Here is a 23,470-nt window from a genome sequence, read left to right on the forward strand (position 1 = left end):
GGAGATGGATTACCTACGCCAACAGAACACCTCCTGTCGGCATAGGTAGTGTCTACACTGAAGCACTACAGCAGCTGTAGTATTTTAAGTGTATACAAGCCCCGGGAAACAGAGAGTTCCAGTCCAAATATAAGACATCTCTGACAATCTTTGCTCACCACTGAACTTCTAACAGTTTAAGATAACAAGCACTAAGTATTTGATCCTCGTGTTCATAGTCGGGAAAAATTCCAACTAGTTTTAATGGAAATGTCACTTAATTGAGGGTAACAGGATTGTATTTTAAATGCAGGAGCTAAAGAGTGATAGATGTGAGATATAGCCAAATTTCTGATTCACACTTGTGTAGTACAATGGCTCTATACAACTACTGAATACAAAATAAACACAGAAATAATACTCAATTCTACTTGTCAGGCAATACAAATATGAGGTTAATTGTAGTTGCATCCAATTTGTGGATTATCATGCTTACCATTTACACATAAAGATGATAGCACCACCAAACACACAACAGAGAGAGGGAGAGAGAGAGAGAGAGAGAGAGAGAGAACATCTCTGACTTGTTAAAAATAATCAGCTGCTGAGCAGTTTTTCAACAACATATTTATTCAACACTACAGAGGTGCCACAATAGACCGGACCCTCAGTTAAGTCAATGGAGATTAAACCAGTTTAAACCAACTGAAAATCTGTCCCATTATGTCCATGAACAGTCTGTTCCACACTGTATATCAAAATTATTCCAGCTAAAAGAATCCTATAAACATCTTGTGATCTACTACACATTCCAATCCAGTCATGTAGATGAGATTGCACCATTGCGTCTGCCAACATTCTATCAAGGGGATGAAGTAAAAACCAACAGATTTACCTTGGTAGACAAAATGGAAACCTCTGGCAGATGCCCCACTCTTTGCACTGAACTGCATCAATATCTGATTGGACGAAGCCAAAGGTAATGTCTCTCCTACAAATGAAGAAGGGAAAGAAAAGGAAGAGAGAGAATGGAAAAAATGAAATAAAGACTGGAAAGATGAGAGAATTTTAGATTTTAATAAAATATCCTGTTAAAAAAAACTGATAGACAATAGTACAATTTTCTTCTTTTTTCCTTCCATGTTTTAGTATAAAAAATTCTGCTAATCATATTTAACAACATTAACTTTGCCATTGGAAGTATACAGAAATAATCATCAAACAGAAACATTTTGTGATGTACAATTATATTGTATATAAACTTTGTGATATTTACTGCAGCTGTTTGGATTAGAGCTGTAATAAATTGCTTGCCTAGGAGTCTGTTACCCTTTTGGGCCAGTGCCATTTGAAGAGTTTTTGCCAGAGTTTATCTGTGACTGACAGCTTTAGCTTGCATTCCAAAATGCATTAAACAATTAAAAGCCTTTCAAAAGAGCCCCAGGGTCTCTCTCTAAAAAAATGGAGTATACAATTTTAAAACAAAACAAAAAAATTAAATGAGAGAAAATAGGTTCTTGACTCTCTTTTTGCAGTGAATCTTTCTCTGTCTCTGTGAAATATTTAACATATCACATGAGTAACATTATATTATTAACAGGTTTCAGAGGCGTAGCCGTGTTAGTCTGTATCAACAAAAACAATGAGGAGTCCTTGTGGCACCTTGGAGACTAAGAAATTTAGCTTATGCCCAAATAAATGTGTTAGTCTCTAAGGTGCCACAAGGACTCCTAGTTGTTTTTATTATATTATTAAATAGATCTTCTAAAAGCAATTCAATTTAAAATAATGTTAGCTCATCACTTGGCATGTTCTGTATGTACTCTCCTCAAGGCAAGCTTTGCAAACCTGGAAGGCAAATTTAAGAAGTCATGAAGAAACTTAAAATATTTACTCGGTTTTTTTCTCATTTGCTAAATGCATATCAAAATTCAGATTTCCAACTTCCTATTTGATATGTATATTTGTGTATTTGATTTTGTATTTCTGCACTTTTGACATGCACAGTTTACCACTCTTGATTATGACAATGGTGTGCTTACTGTTTAGCAGCATAACTCTAGAGAAACTACTGAAATGAATGGAGAGGTGCTGATTTACTCTGGTTTAAATGAGCTGACTCAATAGGTCTGATGCTTCTCTCATTCACATCAACTACACACTGTTGTAACTCTAATGACTTCAATGGCGATCTTCTGGATATACACCAGTGCAAATGCAATATGAACCTGGCACATGAAATCTGTTCTGAAGATGTCATGGAACAATAAGGAAAAACTGCACATATTTTGCCCTTCAATCATTTTCTAGAGGCCTGTGGGGAAATATAGATGTTGGTCTTCATTTTATGTATATATGTATGATACAGCAAAATGTAATGTTTATATAATATTCTCTCTTTTATCTTGACAATTAAAAATCAAACAATATTTTGTTGTTAAACTACTGTAAACAATGTTAAAATGAATTCTGGAAATTTTTCCTTTGCAACCTACATGGAATGGATTTACCAAAGGAAAAAGATAGTCTTCATTTTTCAAACATTAAAACATTAATTTTCTTTAAATTATAAAACAGATACATAATATTTTTTCTAATAAGTAGTAAACAATAAAGTAAGCCACATGTTCAAGACTGAAGAGAATGGAAAACGGTGTGTTGTAAAAATCCCAAACTCATATTTGTGAAGTTCAATGTATATCCCTCTGTGAGGCCAGATTTTCAATATTAGGTGCATACAACTGCAAACATATTTTTGTGCATGTTTCATTTTAGGTGTACAAATATATAACACAGGCATGCAAATGAGGGACAAAATCCTGATCCCACTGAAGTCAATGGAAGATTTGTCTTCAGTGAGGCCAGGATTTCACTCCAGATACCTGCCTGCATACCTGACCAGCTGTTAACTGGACATGTAAATGCAGAAATAACTGATTTTGTACACACATATATAATTTGTGTGCATAAATTAGACACTCAGAATTTATGTGTGCAATGCAGAGATTCATTCTTTAAGACCAGAAGAAACCATTAGATAGATCATCTAGTCTGACCTCATGCATAATACACACTAGAATTTAATCCAGTGATACCTGCATTGCACCCAATAACCTGTGTTTGTCTAAACCAAATCTTCCAAAAAAAAAATCCAGTCTTAATATGAAGACATCAAGAGATGGAGAATCCACCACTTCCCTTGACAGTTTGTTCCAACACCTAATCCCCTTCACAATTACTTAACTTTTAAAAGCAGACCCACAATGTGCAGAAGTCCATGCTTTCTGTATTAAGTCACATAAGTGGTTTATACTTATTTTTGCTTTCTCTTTACCTGAGTGAGATCCAGAAAGTGAACTAAGAAGTCTAGCCTGAGGGTGTTCTCCATCAAATAACTCTGCCACATCATTCAGAGCAGTCTGGAAATAGGCAAATTGCCCAAACACAACTGGAAAATAATAAGAGAAAATAAAATGAAACATACAGTATATTTTTGTTTATACTCGTTCTTAAATGATTCCTCGCTGGGTTCTTGTAAGACTTCATGCAGGGAGTGCATCTTAATTTACTTTCTGTTCTGATAAAAGAGATCAACAGATACTCATCGTATAGCCATTAGCTAATTTCATTTATTTAGTGATTAACAGGAATGCACACCCTAAATTTGATTTTCTATATTTTTGTATTTTTAAATTAAAAAATTAAATTATCCTTTCCCCAAAGGCAAGCTGTCATCATGCTAAAAAATTAGGGACTGAGTTTTGCAGCTACCATTTGAATACTATAGTATTCTGCGAGGCCCAGGGCAAATTGTCCCACTTGCCTCCTCCCCCCCTGGCCCGACCTGGGGACAGGCTTACTGAACACAGGTTACACAATCAAAGACAGAGGGGTGTTGACACAGATCGCTGTTTAGGAGAAAACATGATGGAGTCAAAAGGTTAGATTTGGAAGGGCACATTATTAAATTATTATTACTATGTGTGATACACCTTCCCTAAGAGCTCAACCTGCCATTCTGTAATTGCTTCTGTTAGTAGCTCTTCCAAATTCCTTAGTGGTAAAGCTGCTGAATCCTTACAGCAAAGATTTTGTGGCATATAGTATGTACTAAATATACTAAACTGCTCTTAATCCAGTTCATTGAAGGGCTAATTTTTCAAGCCACACTTGATAAGTAAGAAGTAAAGTGGCAGCCATCTATCTTCTTCCCTGTTATCTGTGCCCACAGTAGTGGGACTGGCTTCACTGAAGGCCATACCTGAAAACTTTCTAACACCAATCACACGTGCCTTAGAGATACTGTACAATTATTTTGACACACTGCAAGAATCAGATAATTTAGTTGTTGATTATTTTATAAACTTTTTTGGAGATCTCTCTTAGATAAAGTTTTGGCTTTTGTATTATATTTATATTATGTATTGTTTTTTCTTACCTACTGATTTACTGTGTATGCATGAACCCTGGATGAATGATTATGCCATGATGGTGAATGATGTAATCAATGAAAGAATTCATGATGTTCTTGAATAACAGACATAGACCTTTCTTAGATTCTTAGATTCTGTTGATGACCCTGGGGCAGATGGGATGGTGAAAACCCTTGAATCTATTCCTGGATCAAAAGTATGTATGTTCTCGCTAAACAATTTGCAATACTGCAAAAAGTTGTCCCTTCTTGTTGCACGAGAAACAAAGTTTCATTTTTTCTTAGAACTATTTCTAAACAGTAAATAAAATCAACCTTAGAACAAATGAGTTAGTGAACCATAAATCAATAAAACCAAACTCTTACCAAATTCCTTAGGTACAGTTATAGAATAGTGACAAGTCTGCCCAGCAGTATAATTATGTGGATAATTTGGTGATAAAACCACCCCATCTGATCCAGTGTACTGGCCTCCACAAGGAGCTGAAACAGAACAGAAACAAAAGCCTCATCCCTTAATTCCATCTGCTACTGTCTATGGTGTTCCAGCATGAAACTGCAAAATTCAGTAACTGTAAAGTGACATTTGTGGTAATTTTGTTTTTTCTATGGCACCAGATACAATAGTCTTTGTTAGGAAACAATATTTATCAAAGCATCTATTAAATTATATTAGCGTTTTACACAATTACATTAATTGTACAATTCTGTGGAAATAAATTATTACATTGGGAGAAACTATAAAAACAAAACTGAAAAGCTTGTTTTCAAAGTTTAATCTAAATAAAATCTCAGCAAAGACTTGCTACTTATTATTTAGATTGCATCAGCACCTATAGTGTGCAAGATGCTTTCCAAACATAGATTAAAGAGGCTATAGTCAAAAATTGTTTTGCTATTTTTCATCAACGCTAAATAAAAAAATGAATAATTTATTTACGGAAATACTTTAAAGTTACAGAAATTAAATTTGACCTAGAAAAGTGAATATAAGGATCCATTAGTGTACCAGGCCAGAGATACTGTAAAAACCCAGGGCCAAATCCTGCTTTCAGTTAACCTGTGCAAGTGGGCTGCCATAGTTATATTGACAGGAGAAAATAGTAACAAGACGACAGAAAAGGAGTATGTAATTCTGGACAAATGGCCAACACAAACAGAAGGTGGATATTATCAGACTGATACATTTTTCCTTATTTTTGTATGCAACTGCCGAAGTATCCTCTGCCCAACACAAACACTAACTACCCTCTTTCCCAGCTCCTCAGTCAAATAATCAAATGAAAAACTGTTCAGATATCTTAGACTTAAACATCAAACCTCCTAAATGTATATAAAATGCAAAATACATTTACAACAATTATTTTATCTTCTCAATAGCACAAGTGATAAAGCATTTCATTTTAATAGTATATAATTTAGATAGTATATTGCTATTTATGACATTTAACAAATACTAAAATATGGAGATTTTGCAAGGATTAAAAGGTCACCATTACATTGGAATTTTGCCACTCTAATTTCAAAGGACCAGTAATAGCCGGAAACTCATCAATTACATTTTCTTTGAAGGATTTATTTAAATTAAAGGGTCTGACATTAGATCCAAAATAGTCACATTGTTTTGATTCCTAAGGTTGGTAGGGCTCCTGGCAGCAGTGCATAATGTGAACAAAATATTTTTTACTCTGTGGAACTAAGCAATTCAAGAATATTTGTGTTTGTTGTTTATAATTCCTTCTGCACAACAGATGACCTTTTAACAATGCTGCAGCTCTTAGTTTTTGAGTACTGAGTGATTGTTTTCAGTATCCAGAGACCCTCAAAGGGCATTTTATATGAAAAGATAAACTTCTTGGCATGTAAACCTTGAAAATGTCCTTTAAACAAAACACCACACTTTTTCTTAGGAACATGACTACTGACCCGAAAGGCTATGGGCATGCGCAGCCACTGCGACCACAACAGCAATTGGGTGCCTTAAGAAATGTTTGTTCCAATATTGCAAACTCCGCAGACTATTGCTCCAAAATCTCTTTTTATGTGACTATATATTTGTGCTGTTCACAGATCTTTTAAAGTTTACTAATCTTACATCCCAGGCACCAGTAATGGGACCTTTTGCCTCCAGCTGCCTACTGTATAACAGATAGTTCAAATCACATAACTATCAGCTATGCTGAAATGACATTCCTATAATATTGTACGTATGGAGGAGGCAGAGAAATGTGAATCACAGTGCTCAACAAGAGACATTTGGGATTGACCAGTACAAAGCGGCTGTCCTTTAATCTGTTGAAAAGGAGGAGATGGAAATAATGGATGAATACAGAGTGGGGGAAAACTGGCTTGGCAGCAGCACTGCTGAGAAGGGCCTGGGAGTTGTGCTGGATCCAACCTCAACATGAGTTAGCAATGCAATGCTGATGCAAAAAAATCAAATACAATTTTAGGTTTCATTAACAGAGGCATAGCATTCAAGTCACGGGAAGTAATAGTACTGCTCTACTCAGCACTGGTTAAGCCTCAGCTGGAGTACTGTGTCCAGTTTTGGTCACCAATATATAGAAAGGATGTACAGAAACTGTAAAGGATCCAGAGGCGAGTGACAAAGATGATCAAAGGGATGGAATGCAAGCCATACGAGCAAAGAGTGCCTCAGGAGGTTGTAGAAACTCCTTCACTAGAGGTTTTCAAATGGAGGCTGGAGAGCCATCTTTCCTGGACGATTTAGATACAACAAATCTCCCATCTTGGCACGAGGGGCAGATTAGATGATCCTTGTGATCCCTATTAATCCTAAAAGGCTGCTGAAGGAAATTTTTTTTGTTAAAGTTTATCTGTCTGAAAAGGCGACTGGGCTAGGAAAAGACAATCTGTAAAAGCCTAAATTTCAATACAGTATTTATATATAGGCCAGTGGTTTTCGACCTTTTTTCATTTGCGGACCCCCAAAATATTTCAAATGGAGGTGCAGACCCCTTTGGAAATTCAACTTGTTTTCTGTGGTCCACTAACATAGAAGTTTTAGACTGAAAACTGGCTGAACAGAATTCAACTATAAATGTTGCATGTGCTTGGCGTGGCATTTGACGCAGCGTGAGAAAAGGTGCTAAACTGTGAGCTTCTATGGTAACAACACTTCCAGGTTTTGACCTATAGGTGGGAGGATTCACATACTTTTGATTGATCAGAAAAATGAAATGCCTTTTCTGGGATCTGAAACTGTATTTTCACTGTCACCGTTCACAGGCCACTTAGACATCAGGAGTCTGATGGACACCAGGACACCAGGAGTCTGAAGACCACAGGTTGAAAATCACTGATTTAGGCAAAACAGTAATATGTCAAAGATTAGGAGCAGAAAAAGTTATTCTCAATAGATAAATTTCAAACTTTTAGAAAAGGAAGTCAGTCCTCTAAGGTAGAAAGGAAAAAGTCTTGTCTAGTCAATAGCAAAAAGTAACAACCTTTAGTATTTAAAAAAGAAAGATTAGTTCAACTATAGACCACTTGACTCTCAGCAAGTACTTGCAAGAAAGGCATGTAGAAATTATTTTGTTCAAAGGTTCTTAAAAATCTAAGCAAAGAAGGCAAACCCCACCTACCTGATCTGTGTATCAAAATATGCAATGACTCAGGCAATGTTATATTTTATCTGATTTTTTTGCAACATAATCCATATTATATGTAATTATCATAGTGAAGGATGGCAAGGACAGAACAGTAATTAACCATATTAAGGTAGAGAATACATTTGCAATGATACTACTCTTTTTTGAAGATGCTTATACTGAACGAAACTAAAGATGTTGAGAGTATGACAAAATGTGTGTACATCTGAATGTAGAGACAAAATTTAGCTGGAGATCCACTGAATGTTTTAACTACTGTGACAAAAGATGGCGAAGTAAGACTTGAATTCAGACATCAAACTTTTAAACTCCTTTTGGCTTTCAAAAAGGATGGATAAAAATAGATTTTTTAAAAAATTAGACTTTTTATTTAAATCTGTTTTTTAGAGCATTCAATATGGGTTTATTATTTTAAATAAACCTAGTTGAAATTATTGCAACCTATATTAAATTCTAAGAGTTTTATTATCTATTAAAGTCATTTAAATTAAATTAAAATAATATTAAAGAATACATATTTGCTGCTGAAGTTTTAAAGAAAGTCAGACCACTGAACTGGTGGAAGTAACTGTTTAAATACCTGTAACCATAGTTTGTTGTAGTGATAAAACCAATTTTTGACAATAGTAGTCTCTTTTGCAGGTGCAAAGATAATATTTTCTTCATTTCAGTTTATTAAACTAGTTCACCATGAGTAGTTCTCTGAAAGTTAAGAGACCAACTGGGAATTGAAAATGCAGAAAAGCTGGGTTTTTAAAATTTTTATTATTTCCAATTTATGCATTAAAAACTAGGTGCAAAAGTAGCTACTAATTCTGAAATCTTGACGGGAAATGGTGACCAGAAACAATCAGTTCTGTTTAATAAGTCAGTTTTAAATGAAAAATATGTTTTGATAAACTTTTTGATACATTTTTTCTTATGTATCCAGCACATTTAAGGTAGTTTTATTTAACTAAAAAAGCCTAAAGAAAACAAAACACAACACCAAACAAATTTTAAATGCTGTTATTTTTTCATATTTATTTAATTTGAATTTTATTCAAATAGAGCTTGATGCAAATCACAAGTAAAAAAAAATCTAATAAGTAAGAAATCCTTCAACAACTTCCAACATAATAAAAACTGTAAAAATTAAGAACCTGAATAAGTGCAAGTTAACCTATATAACTGCTTAAATAAATGGGTATAGATATAGCGTATCCCCCTGGTGAGCAAAAGGAAGCCCCAATTTTAGTGTGAAAGCTATATTTAGTTGTAAATCAACATGTTTTAATTCTTAAACCAACTAATGAGATTCAGCTTTTCTATAGGAAAATACAAAATGTAGAAATACAAACCATTTGTATTTGTAGAAATACAAATAAACTCAATTATTTAAATCAAGATTTCATGCTTGCTAATTTAAATCATAATTAAAATCAGTGATTTCAACCAATCCACCCTACTTTCAGAGAGCTAAAGAAGCTCCTTAGCATAATCACAGTGGAAATATGCTCTTCAATCTATTTTTAAGGCAATCAATGTAAGTGCCATTATTCTATCCCCTTTTGGTCCACTCAGATCCCTGAGTATATGGCAATCTTGTCATTATTGCAATATCTATTTTAAATCAAACTGATATGAAAAAGTTGTGGGGAGAAATTAGTGTGGTTGAGCTCACATCAGCAGCTTTTGGAACCCAAATATCCCAGGCAAAATTTTACAGACATAAAAAACAACTGCATGAAAGGTATTTCCTTTTAGGGAAAGTATATCCAGTACTGACTTTCAAGCACTTCTCCCATATTTCGACTTCCTATCCTTCTGCTTTCCTTCACTTCATCTTTCCAGCACGCACCAGAAAAATAGATTTTCTTAAAACTTTTTAAAAATTCCAATTTTATTTACAGGTTACGTACCGAAAATGTGAGGGACATAAAAAACAGAGGTTTGGTGTCTGCTTTAAATGTATAACAGAACGAGGCCTTAATTATGGCATTGCAAAGGCTTTTCCATAATAATACCTTAGAAACACATAGACATACATATAATATGATGTATACTGTATTATTGGAGAAACAGTGTCTGGCCATTTAATTAAAGTACTAAATCATAAATGAAGATGAAAAAGAAGATGGACTGAGGCTATGTATGCAACCTGAACTTAACCATTTGTGTAGTGCTGGGTGCTTTTTTCCTGTGAGCTTAACATTCTCTCTCTCTCTCTCTTTCTCACACACACACACACACACACACACACACACACACAGTTTCATCGGCACAACAATCCAGGTATAATAGCATCCCTATGTCATTAATGTAATAATTGATAAAATATTATGCCATTTTAAATGGAGGGAAATATAAGTTTCAGGCTTCTACTTTTCACACCTAAAATGAAGGTCTAAGATTATAAAACCATCTCTGTGTTTTCACAAAGATTACTATCAAAATAGTCTAAGAGGCGCACCACACACCTAGGTCATTGCTAATATAACCACCAAGCGATAAATACGAACACACAAAAAAATCTTACAGGAGATCATTTTTTCAGAATAATTGAATCACTCAACTCTTTCTTCAAAATAACTAATGTACATATTATTGTTTCATGAACGCTTCGCATTCAAGAAGATAGCAGTGCACTATTTACACTTGGTTCACATTTTCAAGGTTTCCTCCATGAGAGGCCAGACACTTATTTAAAAAATTAAATCTTAGATTCTGCTAAATTTGAACATGTCATGCAAATTACAAAAGTATATCAAACAAGCTGGCTAGGGTTTGCAAGCCATGTGTTTGATACCACTCTGCTTGGCGCTAATGAATATACTGTGTAAAAATGAACAGCTTTGTAGTGTATGGATATAAAAAATCACAAAAAACAAAGTAACAGGAGGTATGTCATGGAGTATGACAGAGAGAGACTGGAGAGGACAGGAACTCTTACAACTGTGAAGTGCAGCAGATATTTAAAGCTGGACGAGTGCCAGTTTAAGATGAGAGCTAGTCAGGGTAGAGGTGGGAGAGCAGTGGAAGATAACATTAATGTAACATTCTTTACAGAATTCAAAACTTGGATTATAGGTCCCACAAATTCCCAAATACATAATCTGTAGGCTTGCAGGTTTGTCTTACTGGACAAATTTATTATATCATGTCATGAAAATATGTTATTGCACTGGAATGTGATGAGAGGCCAGAATACACTCTGGATTGCTTTGGGGTCTCCTGTCACTCTTGATTGCTGGAGACTATTTACCCCATAAAAGTTAGAAGGATCACAGAAAAGGTGGGCTTGTTGGTAAGAGTAGCATACTCATTTCAACCCACATTTCGGATTCATTCCTGACTGTCAAGTTTCCTGCAGCCACATGTGAAACATTTAAAGCTTTGGGTTTCTTTTAAAACACCGTCCAAAGCAAGCACTTTAAAACTAAGACAGGTATTTTAAAGCTTCAAGGACAGAAGGAATGGACGTAAGTTGAGGACTGTGGTTTAATGAATCCTGCGAATCACTGAAAATAATGTAATTTGTTGTGCAAGTCTGTGATGCTAATTAAGTACATTCATTCATGTTTAATTTATTTGTATGGTAATATTTTAAAAGGAAAATGGTGGGGGAATCAACCACATATATGTGCATAACAGTTAAAAACAGACATTAGGTCCTTTCTGATATGATATAGTACAAAGTAGTCATTTTTATAGCTCATTATTTACTTGATAGCCCTTAATGAAGCCATTAAAGACTTATCTTCTAAACATATAATTATTGAAATTATTATTTAATCCACAGTCTACAATGAACGGTCTACTTAGGACATGTTTTATTTGCTGATCACTGAACTGATAAATCATGATATGGTCTATATGAGATATTTTTTCAGAAGCCAATGTACATATAGGTTCATATTATAGATTCATCATGCTACAAAATGTTATTAAAATCCTATTTTTATTTTGTAAGGTAGAAAAGCACATTTTGGGGTTTAGTATTCAAACCACTCCAGAACTATTGAATTGATTTGTTTTCCACTAGGTATACAAATGACATTCTGGACCATCACAGGAGCTGACATTTTCAACTTTTAAAAATGGAAGATAGTTAATTCACCCATAAAACTTTCTGAAAGTTGAAGGTTATAATGGAAATTATTATATAATTTTAACTATAGTGGTATGTATTGTGCCAGTACGATATTTCAGTTTCACCTCAGTCACATAAACTTGCTAGGACCATTGAAACTTCTCATCTTCTAAAGTTACAGCTGGACGTTTAAAGGATACTTTGAAATGAAGAATGACAGAGAAGCTTCTCTGTAGTAATATTTAGCTGCCTATATCATCCTAAACAGGTTTCCTGTTGTGATCAAGGACACTTGTAAAGATATTTCATAAGGTGTAAATATAAAGATGTCTTTCAACCAAAATTGGATAAAATGAAGCTTTACAGCGATAAGGCACAGTTCAGTGTGGTACTCAGTGCCCTGCATCCTCACTGAAGTCAACGAGAATAGAAGATGCTCAGACAGAATCAGACCCAGCAGAATAATGTAACCTAAGTAAATAAAGAGACACCAGTATTTTATTTCTCAAAATGTAACTTATCTACTCTATGGTAAGGCCCACCTAGGGAATCACATTTTTTTTAAAAATTACTAACAACCTCTACTCTTGCTGCTACAATGTTCTCAAAACATTATCATCATTAATTTTTGGCAATATTTGGAACATTGCTATAAAAAAATCAGACAGTTTTTAGAGTAAAATATAAAATCATGCACCATATTTCTGGGTGCTGATTCCTTATTTCCAATTTCATGTCTGGATATTAAGATTATAAATTATGTTTGATGTGAAATGAAGAGGTAATGGTACAAGGAAAATCAATGCAATGCTGAATGGTTTGGCCAAAAGCTTTGTTCATGAATAACTAATTTCACTTTCATAAACGTAAACGCTTTATCATTATTTTGAAAGAAACATCATAAATACACATACAAGTAATACTAATTGATCATTAAAAGACTTGGTTACTTATCTTACAGTAACTGTGGTTCTCCAAGATCTGTTGTACATATCTGTAACAGGGTGGCTTGCACCATGGGCTGGTGAAAGCCTGGGGTTACGTCAGCACTGATTATAGGATGAGCCATGCTTGGGTTGAATCAGGTGATTCCACACACACAAAAAGCAGATAATTGCAGGAAGGGGGAAAACCCAGGAAACTGCATCTAGGTATGTAGACACTGTAGGAAGCTAGAAGACCGTGAGTCAGCAGAGGAAAAAACTGAAGAAGCAAGGGAGAAAGCTCTCCAGGCAGGAAGGACTGGGAGAGATCCTGTCTAATCAGGGAAGAGACTGTAAAGGTCAGTTGCGATGAAGACTGTTTGAGTTTGTGTTTTGTGTTGTTTTTGGTTAATCAGGAGAGAAACACTGAACTGTTTGGGGCCTACAGGGCCAGTATGTATCACAGGAATAAATAAATGGGACCCAATGTGGGATTTATATGAACCACCTTTGAACTGTGAGCTGTCAAAGGGCCTTGAAAAGGGGGAAACAGAGAAGGGTACTGCAGAGTGATCTCTGGCCTTGAGATGGCTCTTGGAAAGTGGTCACTGCATTACAACAGGCAGAGTCAGCAGGATCACAGCAGACCACTTCCCATCAAGGAGGAAAATTGAAGGCATGGGATATGCAGAGAATGGAGGAAGCTGTTCATATGTTGGCTGAACAGCGGCAGTGAACCCAGGCAATCCTATGCTTCTGCAGTAGAAGCTGCAGTGGCAACAGCAGAAGGTGCAGTGGACCCAGCAGCTATGGCTGGGAAATCACTTTTGCCAGCAGGGGAGAAAGATCCAGCACTGTTTTAAATATGGGAAGCCTGGACATAAGAGGGTGGAGTACCCAATTGGCAGTGGGAGCAGTGGGGAAGAGACACTCCAAGGGTGGTCCGGAGGTGGAAGGGCCAGCTACTGTGTTTTGAATGAAGGTGGGCCATTTCCAGCAGTTGACAAGAACGTCTGAGGAACAGTGGGGGGTCGGGGGGTGGGAATAAACACGGGGAAATAGTTTTACTTTGTGTAATGACCCACCCACTCGCAGTCTATTATAAACTATTTCCCCATGTTTATTCCCCCCACCCCCCACTGTTCCTCAGGCATTCTTGTCAACTGCTGGAAATGGCCCACCTTGATTATCACTACAAAAGGTTCCCCACCCCACTCTCCTGCTGGTAATAGCTCACCTTAAGTGATCACTCTCATTACAGTGTGTATGGTAACACCCATTGTTTCATGTTCTCTATGTATATAAATCTCCCCACTGTATTTTCCACTGAATGCATCCGATGAAGTGAGCTGTAGCTCACGAAAGCTTATGCTCAGATAAATTTGTTAGTCTCTAAGGTGCCACAAGTACTCCTTTTCTTTTTGCAAATACAGACTAACACGGCTGCTACTCGGAAACCTGTCTTTTGAATGTTTACAGCTGGGACATTTTAGGAGGGTCTGCCCCTTTAAGAACTGTAAAATTATACAAGGAAAAGAAAAGGTGCAACTGGCCAAATTAAGAAGTGTCCCCTATGTGGCATGCAAGATGTGCAAGATGGGGACAAGAAAGGAAAAAGAGACCCTCTAAGAGGTGTTTCAGATGTGGGAAGGAAGAACGTGCTAAAGACTTGTCCTAATGTGGTCCACAATTTTGGGGGCAGGAATAGCTCAGTGGTTTGAGCACTGGCCTGCTAAACCCAGGGTTCGGAGTTCAATCCTTGAGCGGGCCATTTAGGGATCAGGGCAGGGGGTTGGACTAGATGACCTCCGGAGGTCCCTTCCAACCCTGATATTCTATGATTCTAAAGAGAAAGAGGAGGTCCTTAAGAAGGGAAAGATATAGGAGACTGAAAGAGAGTCAAAGGAGGGAGCAGTTGTTTATATGCTCTCGGAAATGAGTCAGGCCCCTGTGCCTCATTCAAGAGGGGCACCTCTCCTGCTAATGAGCAGACTGATGGTGAGGGACAAGAAAAGGGCTCTAAGCCAAAAAGAGACCAGCCTTGGAATTATGTGATCAAAGCATGGGAACCCAGAATGAAGGGAAGGTTGAGGTCAGCGTTTGTAAAAGGAGCACACACACTGATACTGCAGTTATGGCAGCACCTCCTACACTTGAAAAATCAATTAATTCAGTGCTGGTAAAAGAGGACATTAGTGGGTTTAAGGGGACTTGCCACTTTGATGGAAGAGGTGCAGCAGGCCCTACAAAAAAGGGACAAGCTACCCATGTATAAGTGGGGTTTGGAATGGCAAGTGGATACTCTGGTGGATCAGAGGAAAGGGCTTCCGTTCCAAGTGGCAGAGAGGAATGCAGCTCAGGTGAGAGAGTACTTTCTCTCTCTATAGGGTCAGATGACAGGAGAGCTGGGAAAGCCACTGGAAAAACAGAACACCAAAGTGCAACGAAAGAAATCACAACTGTACAATTTGCTCTTGGGTGCATTAGGTTCAAAGTGTGTGTGTGAGTGTGAGGGAGGATTTAAAAAGGTGGCCTGCCCAGGGGTTGCAGAGCTGGGGGTAAGGCGGCCCTAATTACAGGATGAGCCACACCTGTGTTGTATCAGGTAGGTACTCCAGGATAAAAAGAACAGGAAGTTTCAGTAAGGGGATGTTATATTATTTTTGATGGAATACATAGGTGTTACGATAATCCAATCACCATGCAACATTAAACAGTGTTAAACAAGGTTTGGGGGTTGGTATGCAGAGATCTCAGGCTGCCTAGTACCATGGCAAACACACCATTAAAAATCCTTTAGCTTTTATTAAAAATAAAGGAAAGAAGGAAAACTGGCATTTGAAATGTAAAGTATTAAGTAAGACTTTCATTTTAACAACATCCTTTTCCCTTTAGCTGAAGAGAGTTTTTAGCAAGAAAAAACATCTTGGTTGATAATCTCTTAGATGGTGCAAAGATATTGATACCTGTTCTTCTGGGAAAAAGAGAAGAAGTTGCTTCAGATGAGCTGGAACTGTTGCTGCTACTAAAGTCTAATCCAGTTTCATCTCAGGTGGTATTTCAGATTCCTCTGGAGCTTCTGGGGTGGTAATGTCATCTGGGTCCCTCTCTCTGGCCCAGTGTGGTCAGGACATCTCTCAGGATAAGGATGATAAAGGCTCAGGATTCCAGGAGATGGTGGGGCTGGCAGCCAGGATGGTGAATCTTGCTGCAGTAGCCAATTATTCTCTCCAAAGTCTTTTTGATTAAGGACCCACAAAGGGAGTGGTGGGTGGAATATTCCATCCCCTCATTATTTGGTCACCCAATTAGGCCTAGTTTCTCACACACCAATTTTGGTTCACTGATTTCTGATAGCCCTGTCAAAATAAGCATCTGACTATGATGTTTCTACAATGGAGCCGTGCTGTGCAAAGGTACATAATAAAACTCCATCTAGCTGCCCTACATATTTAGACTATGGTCACATTCCTCAAAGAAGGTATGTAAGCTGATTGGTCCCTGGTGGAAAGGGTTATATTCTTCGCAGCATGTCACCCTTAGTTAATTCATAACATAGCTTAATGCAGCTGTGATCCAATTATAAATTCTCTGGGTTGAAATGCATTGCACCTTCATCCTTTCTGCAAAAGGAACAAATATTCTAGTGTATACCCTAAAAGAGCCTTGTACTGTCTAGATAAAATGATTGCTCTAAAATGTGTAGCCTAGTTTCCTTTTTATTAGAGTCTGGTTTTGGAAAAAACATAGGGAGGTCAATCACCTGTTAAAATGGAAATTAGAAACAATTATGGGTAGAAACTTTGGAAGAGGTCTCAGAGTTACCCTTCTTTGTATAATTTGGCATAAAATGGCCCTGCTGTAAGTGCCTAGATCTCGCCTACACTTCTAGTGAATGTAATTGCTACCCAAAATAAATTGCAGCAAGGGCGGTTTAGGTTGGACATTAGGAAAAACTTCCTAACTGTCAGAGTGGTTAATTACTGGAATAAATTGCCTAGGGAGGTTGTGGAATCTCCATCATTGAGGATTTTTAAGAGGAGGTTGGATAAACACGTCAGGGATGGTCTAGATCAGGGGTCGGCAACCTTTTAGAAGTGGTGTGCTGAGCCTTCATTTATTCACTTTAATTTAAGGTTTTGCGTGCCAATAATACATTTTAACGTTTTTAGAAGATCTCTCTCTATAAGTCTATATATTATATAACTAAACTATTGTCGTATGTAAACAAGGTTTTCAAAATGTTTAAGAAGCTTCATTTAAAATTAAATTAAAATGCTGATCTTACACCACCAGCCTGCTCAGCCCTTTGCCAGCCTGGGGTTCCGTTCACCTAGGCTGGCAGTGGGCTGAGAGGGGCCTGCGGCTGGGACCCCGGCTGGCAAGGGGCCAGAAGCCAGAACCCCAGACCGGCAGTGGGCTGAGTAGGGCCGTCGGCCAGGACACCAGACCAGCAGTGAGCAGAGCCGCTCAGCCCGCTGCCGCTCAGCCCACTGCAGGTCTGGGGTTCCGTATGCCAGCTCCTGCCAGTCAGGGTCCCGGCTGCCGGCCCCGCTCAGCCTGCTGCCAGTCTGGGGTCCCGGCCCTGTCCATAAAGAGTAGGTACCTACCTTCTCCCTGGTTCTAGCCATTCTCTTCCTCTCTCTGCACTGAGATGAGGGTGGGAGTGCACTGAGAACAGGGCTGGGGGTGAAGGAGCAGACTAGGTGTTGGGGTGCAGGGTCTGGCCAGGAGCTAGAATGAGGGAGGTGGCGCAGGTTTGGGGCAGGAGGTTTGGGTGTGGAGTGCTTACCTGGGCAGCTCCCATTTGGTGCGAGGGGTGCAGGTGGGAATGTGGGGTGTGTGTGTGCAGGAGCTCCCTTTGGTGCTCAGGGTGGGGGTGGGGATGTGGGGGGTGCCGGAGTCAGGGCTGGGGTGTGTGGAGGGTGCAGGGGTGAGGGCAGAGGGCTGGGTGTGTGGGCTTGGGTCATGGGGGTGCTCCCAGCCCCCTGTCCTGAGCGGCTCACCGCAGGGCGCTGGAGGGGATATGCCGATTCCACCCCCTTCCCTAAGGTTCCCAGAGTAGAGAGCACACTGCGGCTCCGCTTTTCCCTCTCCCCTTCCGTAGCAAGGGCCATCAGCTGATCGGTGGCAGGAAGGGAGAGGAGGAGGGGCAGGAACCCAGCACACTGGGGGAAGAGGTCGGGGGAGGGGGTAGCTTGCCTGCCCCTAAGGAGAAAGCGGTGGGCGGGGGGCGGAGAAGAGCGGGCCGGTCCGGTCCATTAACCACTGCCATTAACAATTGGCTCACGTGCTGTCTTTGGCATGCGTGCTATAAGTTGCTGACCCGTGGTCTAGATAATACTTAGTCCTTCCTTGAGTGCAGCGGACTGGCCTACATAACCTCTCGAGGTCCCTTCCAGTTCTATGATTCTATGAAAATGTCATTTTAATGAACAAGCCAAAAGAGAGCACATTGCTAGAGACTCAAACAGGGGTCCCATCAATCCCATGAGAACAATATTTAGATCCCAAATGGGAGTAGGTTGTCTGATTCAGGGATAGACCCTGATAAGGCCCTTAAGGAATTGGACTACCGTGGGATGAGAGAAAACTGAGCTTTACAGAATTGGAGAATCTAAGGTGGCTGATGATCCTTAGGGAATTCACCGTTTGTCCAAATATTTTTAACTATAATATATAATTCAGTATGTCTAGGATCTGAATCTGCAAAGGATGCAGCTGAAATAAATGGGCACATACAGTATATCATTTTCCATTTAGGTCTGGTGGAGTCTCTTCTACTATTAACAAGTAATTGCATTTTGGACTTCTGATAAGCAACTCTTCTCTAATGTTGACAATCAATGCTGTAAGGTGGATGGAAGTTCAATCCAAGTGGAGAATTTGGCTATGCTTCTGCAATATCAGATCAGACTGGAGAAGCAGCAGGATTAAGCACTGAACTCAGAGGTTCATTGTATCCAAAACCAAAACTGTCTTGGCCAGTCTGGATCTAGCATTATCAACTTTGCTGTAGCCTGTCCTAGATTTCTGATTATTCTTGGAATAAATTCATTTAGTTTCTCCACAATGGCCTTGTCATCCTTGAGCTCTCCTTTAACATCTCGATTGTCCAGTGGTCTCACTAGTTGTTTAGCAGGCTTCCTGCTTCTGATGTAGTTAAAAAAATGCTATTACTTTTTGAGTCTTTGGCTAGTTGGTCTTCAAATTCTTTAATGACATTCCTAATTATATTTTTACACTTCATTCACCAGAGTTTATGCTTCTATCTATTTTCCATTCTATTTCCCTTTTTAACTTCCACCATTTACAGGACACCTTTTTGTCTCTCACTGCTTCTTTAACTTCATTGGTTAGCCATAGTGGCACTTTTTTAGTTCTCTTACTATGCTTTTTAATTTGGGGTATACATTTAAGTTAATCTCTATTATGGTGTCTTTAAAAAATTTCCAAGCATCTTGCAGGGATTTCACTTTTGGCAATGTATCTTTTAATTTCTGTTTAACTAACCTCCTCATTTTTGTGTAGTCCCCCTTTCTGAAATTAAATGCTACAGAATTGGACTGCTGTGGTGTTGTCCCCACCAAAGGGATGTTACATTTAATTATATTATGGTCACTATTACCAAGCGGTCCAGCGATATTCACCTCTTGAACCACATCCTGCGCTCCATTTAGGATTAAATCAGGAGGTTGATATGTGGGTGAGTAGTAATCTTGTCAATTATGTCTTCAGAGAGGCAGAATTACAGGTAGGTATGTTCCTTCTTTGAATATTCCAATATTGACCAGATTCCTGCTCTTGGAAATTCAGAAGCTGTAGGGGAGTCTCCACAAAACTACAGATTATCCAGTCACAGAAGAAAAAGGAATCATATGAGGCAGTTTCACATACCCAGGGAGAATTGTGTAGGCTTCTCAAATCCAAATCCAGAACAGGAAGTGGGAGAAAATACTGAACAGCTGAGGAATGACGAGTGGCAGGGCTTCATGGTCCTCAAAAAGGGGTCAAAAGAGATGTTTCAAAGTGCTAAGCAGATATAAGAAAGGTAATACGTTCCATTGCATTAGAACATATTCAAATGTTGGAAAAGGTCTTTTTGAAGTGATACAGAAGACTTGATTATACCAGATATCTTACAAAATGTCAAGTGTCAGATAAATAAAAAAGGCTACACGAACATTCTCCCCAAGAAAAAATGGTCATCAGAGAAAGATCGTCCAACTGTATGATGGCTTCCATTAGGTGACAGGTCAAGATCCAATCCAATTTTGGACATGGAGCAAGGGTGCAAATGTGTAAATAATTCTTGGTTACCCTAGAGAATGCTGTCCACAGAAGAAGGATGATTGACCATTAATGGACGGTAACAGGGTAAGAAACCTAACTGCACTTTAGGATAGAGCTAAATAAATTTATAAAAGGGATTATGTGATGTGTTTGCCTGTGATAGCAGGGGAGTGGGTTGATGACCTAGAGGCTCCCTTCCAGTCCTATTTTCTTTATTATCTTAATATGTATTCAGAAACAAATTATTCAACGGATAACTATTAATATCAGCACTGTTTTGTCTTTACTAATACATTAAGCAAGGTCTGTCTGTAACATATTATAATGGTGGTTAGGTGGACCCCAAGCTTGTGTTTGATCTATAGGAGATCACAAATCTCATTGAAGCTGTTGGGAATGCTGGTCACTTTCTATTCAGGCTAAATGAGGGGACAACTAAATGTTTAGTGATAACTGAAGCAGTCAAAGCCACCACCCAAATATCAGAGGGAATGCAAACACAGGGGCTAGGGACTGCTTTGATTGCATCTCTGCATGCATGACTTTCTGTCTGTGTGGGTCAGAAACAACCAGAAAAAAGGGCAGAAAGATGCAGAAAGCCAGGAGACAACAAGAGAGGCACTGGAGTGGTGGCCTTGAGAAAAAACTAAGAAAGAGAACTTTATGAACAGACTGCTGGCTAGAAAGTGTCTTAAATTCTAAGGAAACTGCCTCCTGTTGTTTGATTTCTACTGTGTTCTGGGAAACAGAATTTTATGTACATTCTTTGTAAATAAACATAATTGCACTAAAGAAATACCTGTCTCGCTCCACAATTTCTCTTCCTAACTGAAACAACCTGATACTACCCTATTTACAAGAACAGTGGGACTCTATCATTCCAACTATTATTTATGAAGTGGTGTCTTAGAAGACTTGGGCCTTTTCTACATTGCTACTTTACAGTGCTGCAACTTGCTTGCTCAGGTGTTGTGAAACACACACACACACACACCCCTGGGCGCTGCAAGTTTCAGCACTGTACAGTGGCAGTGTAGACAGTGCAACAGTGCTGGTAGCTGTTCCCCTCATGGGCGTGGTTTTTTTTACAGCACTGGGAGAGCTCTCTCCCAATGCTGGTGCCACGACTACACAGCCACGTTAAAGCACTGCCAGCACAGCGCTTTAACATTGCTAGTGAAGACATGCCCTAAGAAGTTAGGAATGGGGAAGTTCAACTAACCAACCCCTCTAGTTACTGAAATGGCTAATTTCCCAGAGAATCGGAGACAGGTGTCATTTTGAAAAGTTTAAAATAGAATAGTCAGAACAGGCAGTTATAAGTAAGGAGGGTATGAAATACCCAATGCATCGATAATAGTATGAGCTGTAGTGAGGTAAAGAATCCATCTATCCTAAAATAGATATGGCGTAAAGAGGATAATCTGGGTTTCACAACTTGGCCCAGTCCTGCTCTCTGAACAGAATCCAGTCTGTTACAATTGTATCCAACTGCTGAGTCCCATATGCTTCTAAGCCCCTTGGGTCTGGGTAGTGACTGATCACCATTCCTAGCTGTGGATCTTTCACGCACACTCCTACATGCAGACCCGATGTCTGATCCCTTCCTTGGGCACAGGGATCCCACAGTCCAGCCACCTATGTCCTGGAATCAGTATCACAGCTCTCCCATGCCCCCGGATGCTTAGAGTATACCAGAGACAATGTGGTAGTAAAGCCGGGAACACAGGCTTAATAAAAAGAAAAGGAGTACTAGTGGCACCTTAGAGACTAACCAATGTATTTGAGCATAAGCTTTCGTGAGCTACAGCTCACTTCACCGATGAAGTGAGCTGTAGCTCACGAAAGCTTATGCTCAAATACATTGGTTAGTCTCTAAGGTGCCACTAGTACTCCTTTTCTTTCTGTGAATACAGACTAACACAGCTGCTACTCTGAAACCAGGCTTAATAAAGGATTTCTTAACCTCAAAAACTTTACTCCAAAAAAATAAGCACAACAGAGTTACACATCAGTGTGAGTGGGGACAGGAGAACAGTCCTGAATGAACCCCAAGGTCAGATCTCACCCCACCTGAGAGCCCTGGTCAGCATCCTTTAGTTGGGGCAGTCTCTCCTGCCTTCTCATATCTCCATCCAGCCTGCTTGCATGGGGCTATGAAATGGCCCTCTGTTTAAAAAGTCTCTAACAGTCTCTGTGCTATCTCTGCCATTCAAATCTCCAACTCCCCGCTGCAGTTGGATAGTGTGTAGAGAGTCCATTGCTTCAAAGGATTGGCTTCATCGCTGGGAGATGTTCCAAATCAATGGCCACTGATGACTCTCCCATTTTTAGCCCTCTTTGAGATGTCCCACACCCTAGCATGAGCAGGATGTCCAGAGTAGAGTAACCCTGTGAGGATTTGACTGGTTTTCAGCACGACCTGGATATCTTAACACAAGATGAAGGTTACATTGCAAAGTGAAAGTTTCAGGGATAGTTACAATCAAAATGGTGTTCACCAAACCAAATGGAGTTCACAATTTGACACGGACATACCTCCAATCTTTCACATTATCTGCACACAGATAAAGTTCAAAGAAACAATGGATTAAAATGTGGTTACAGAGAACATATAGAGGGGGAAGAGGAGAGGAGTGAAGATAAAATCCTGAAGTGGAGCTGCCAAAAGAGATACTGTCAGCAAGGTAGTGTGTAGAACAACAACCGGGAGAGGATAGCATTTTTCAGCAGTGGAATTTACATGTTTTAAACTTGTTGTTTTAAATAAATGATTTTTTTTTTAAATATTCTTTTTGGCAATTTGAGTTGCACATTTATCTCAGTTTTCAGCTGACCATAACAGACTAGAATAGATATGTGGTTACCTAAAGCAGTCTTCAAGTGGCCTATGGTACTGGCCAAACTTACTTCACACAAAGTTAAACGTATCATTGATAGTATAGTATCATATACTAGCTACAGAATGTATACAATCACATCATAAAACAAAGACACATAATAAACAGTACTTTTGCATGCATTATATTTATTTTACTTTTAAACAACCTCAGGTTAAGTGGAACAATGTTTTGTTTTTTTTCAATCGCCTCCCATATGGGGGGAAAAAAACACTGTTCCACTTAACCTGAGATTG

The 23,470-nt window shown here is 38.8% G+C and overlaps 1 protein-coding gene across 1 annotated transcript in view; it reads right to left on the reverse strand.

The window, feature by feature from the left end:
* The window catches only part of CSMD1 (CUB and Sushi multiple domains 1), a 1,960,312-nt gene that overhangs the window by 301,456 nt on the left and 1,635,386 nt on the right, over positions 1-23,470 (reverse strand). The window contains exons 31-33 of the mRNA XM_074947791.1: positions 4,778-4,894; positions 3,314-3,427; positions 875-970 (exon numbers count right to left, since the gene is read on the reverse strand). Of these exons, the coding sequence (XP_074803892.1) occupies positions 875-970; positions 3,314-3,427; positions 4,778-4,894 (327 nt within the window). The remainder of the gene's footprint in view (positions 1-874; positions 971-3,313; positions 3,428-4,777; positions 4,895-23,470) is intronic.

The sequence above is a fragment of the Natator depressus genome, chromosome 3 (assembly GCF_965152275.1).
Source record: "Natator depressus isolate rNatDep1 chromosome 3, rNatDep2.hap1, whole genome shotgun sequence".
NCBI classification, from domain to species: domain Eukaryota; kingdom Metazoa; phylum Chordata; order Testudines; family Cheloniidae; genus Natator; species Natator depressus.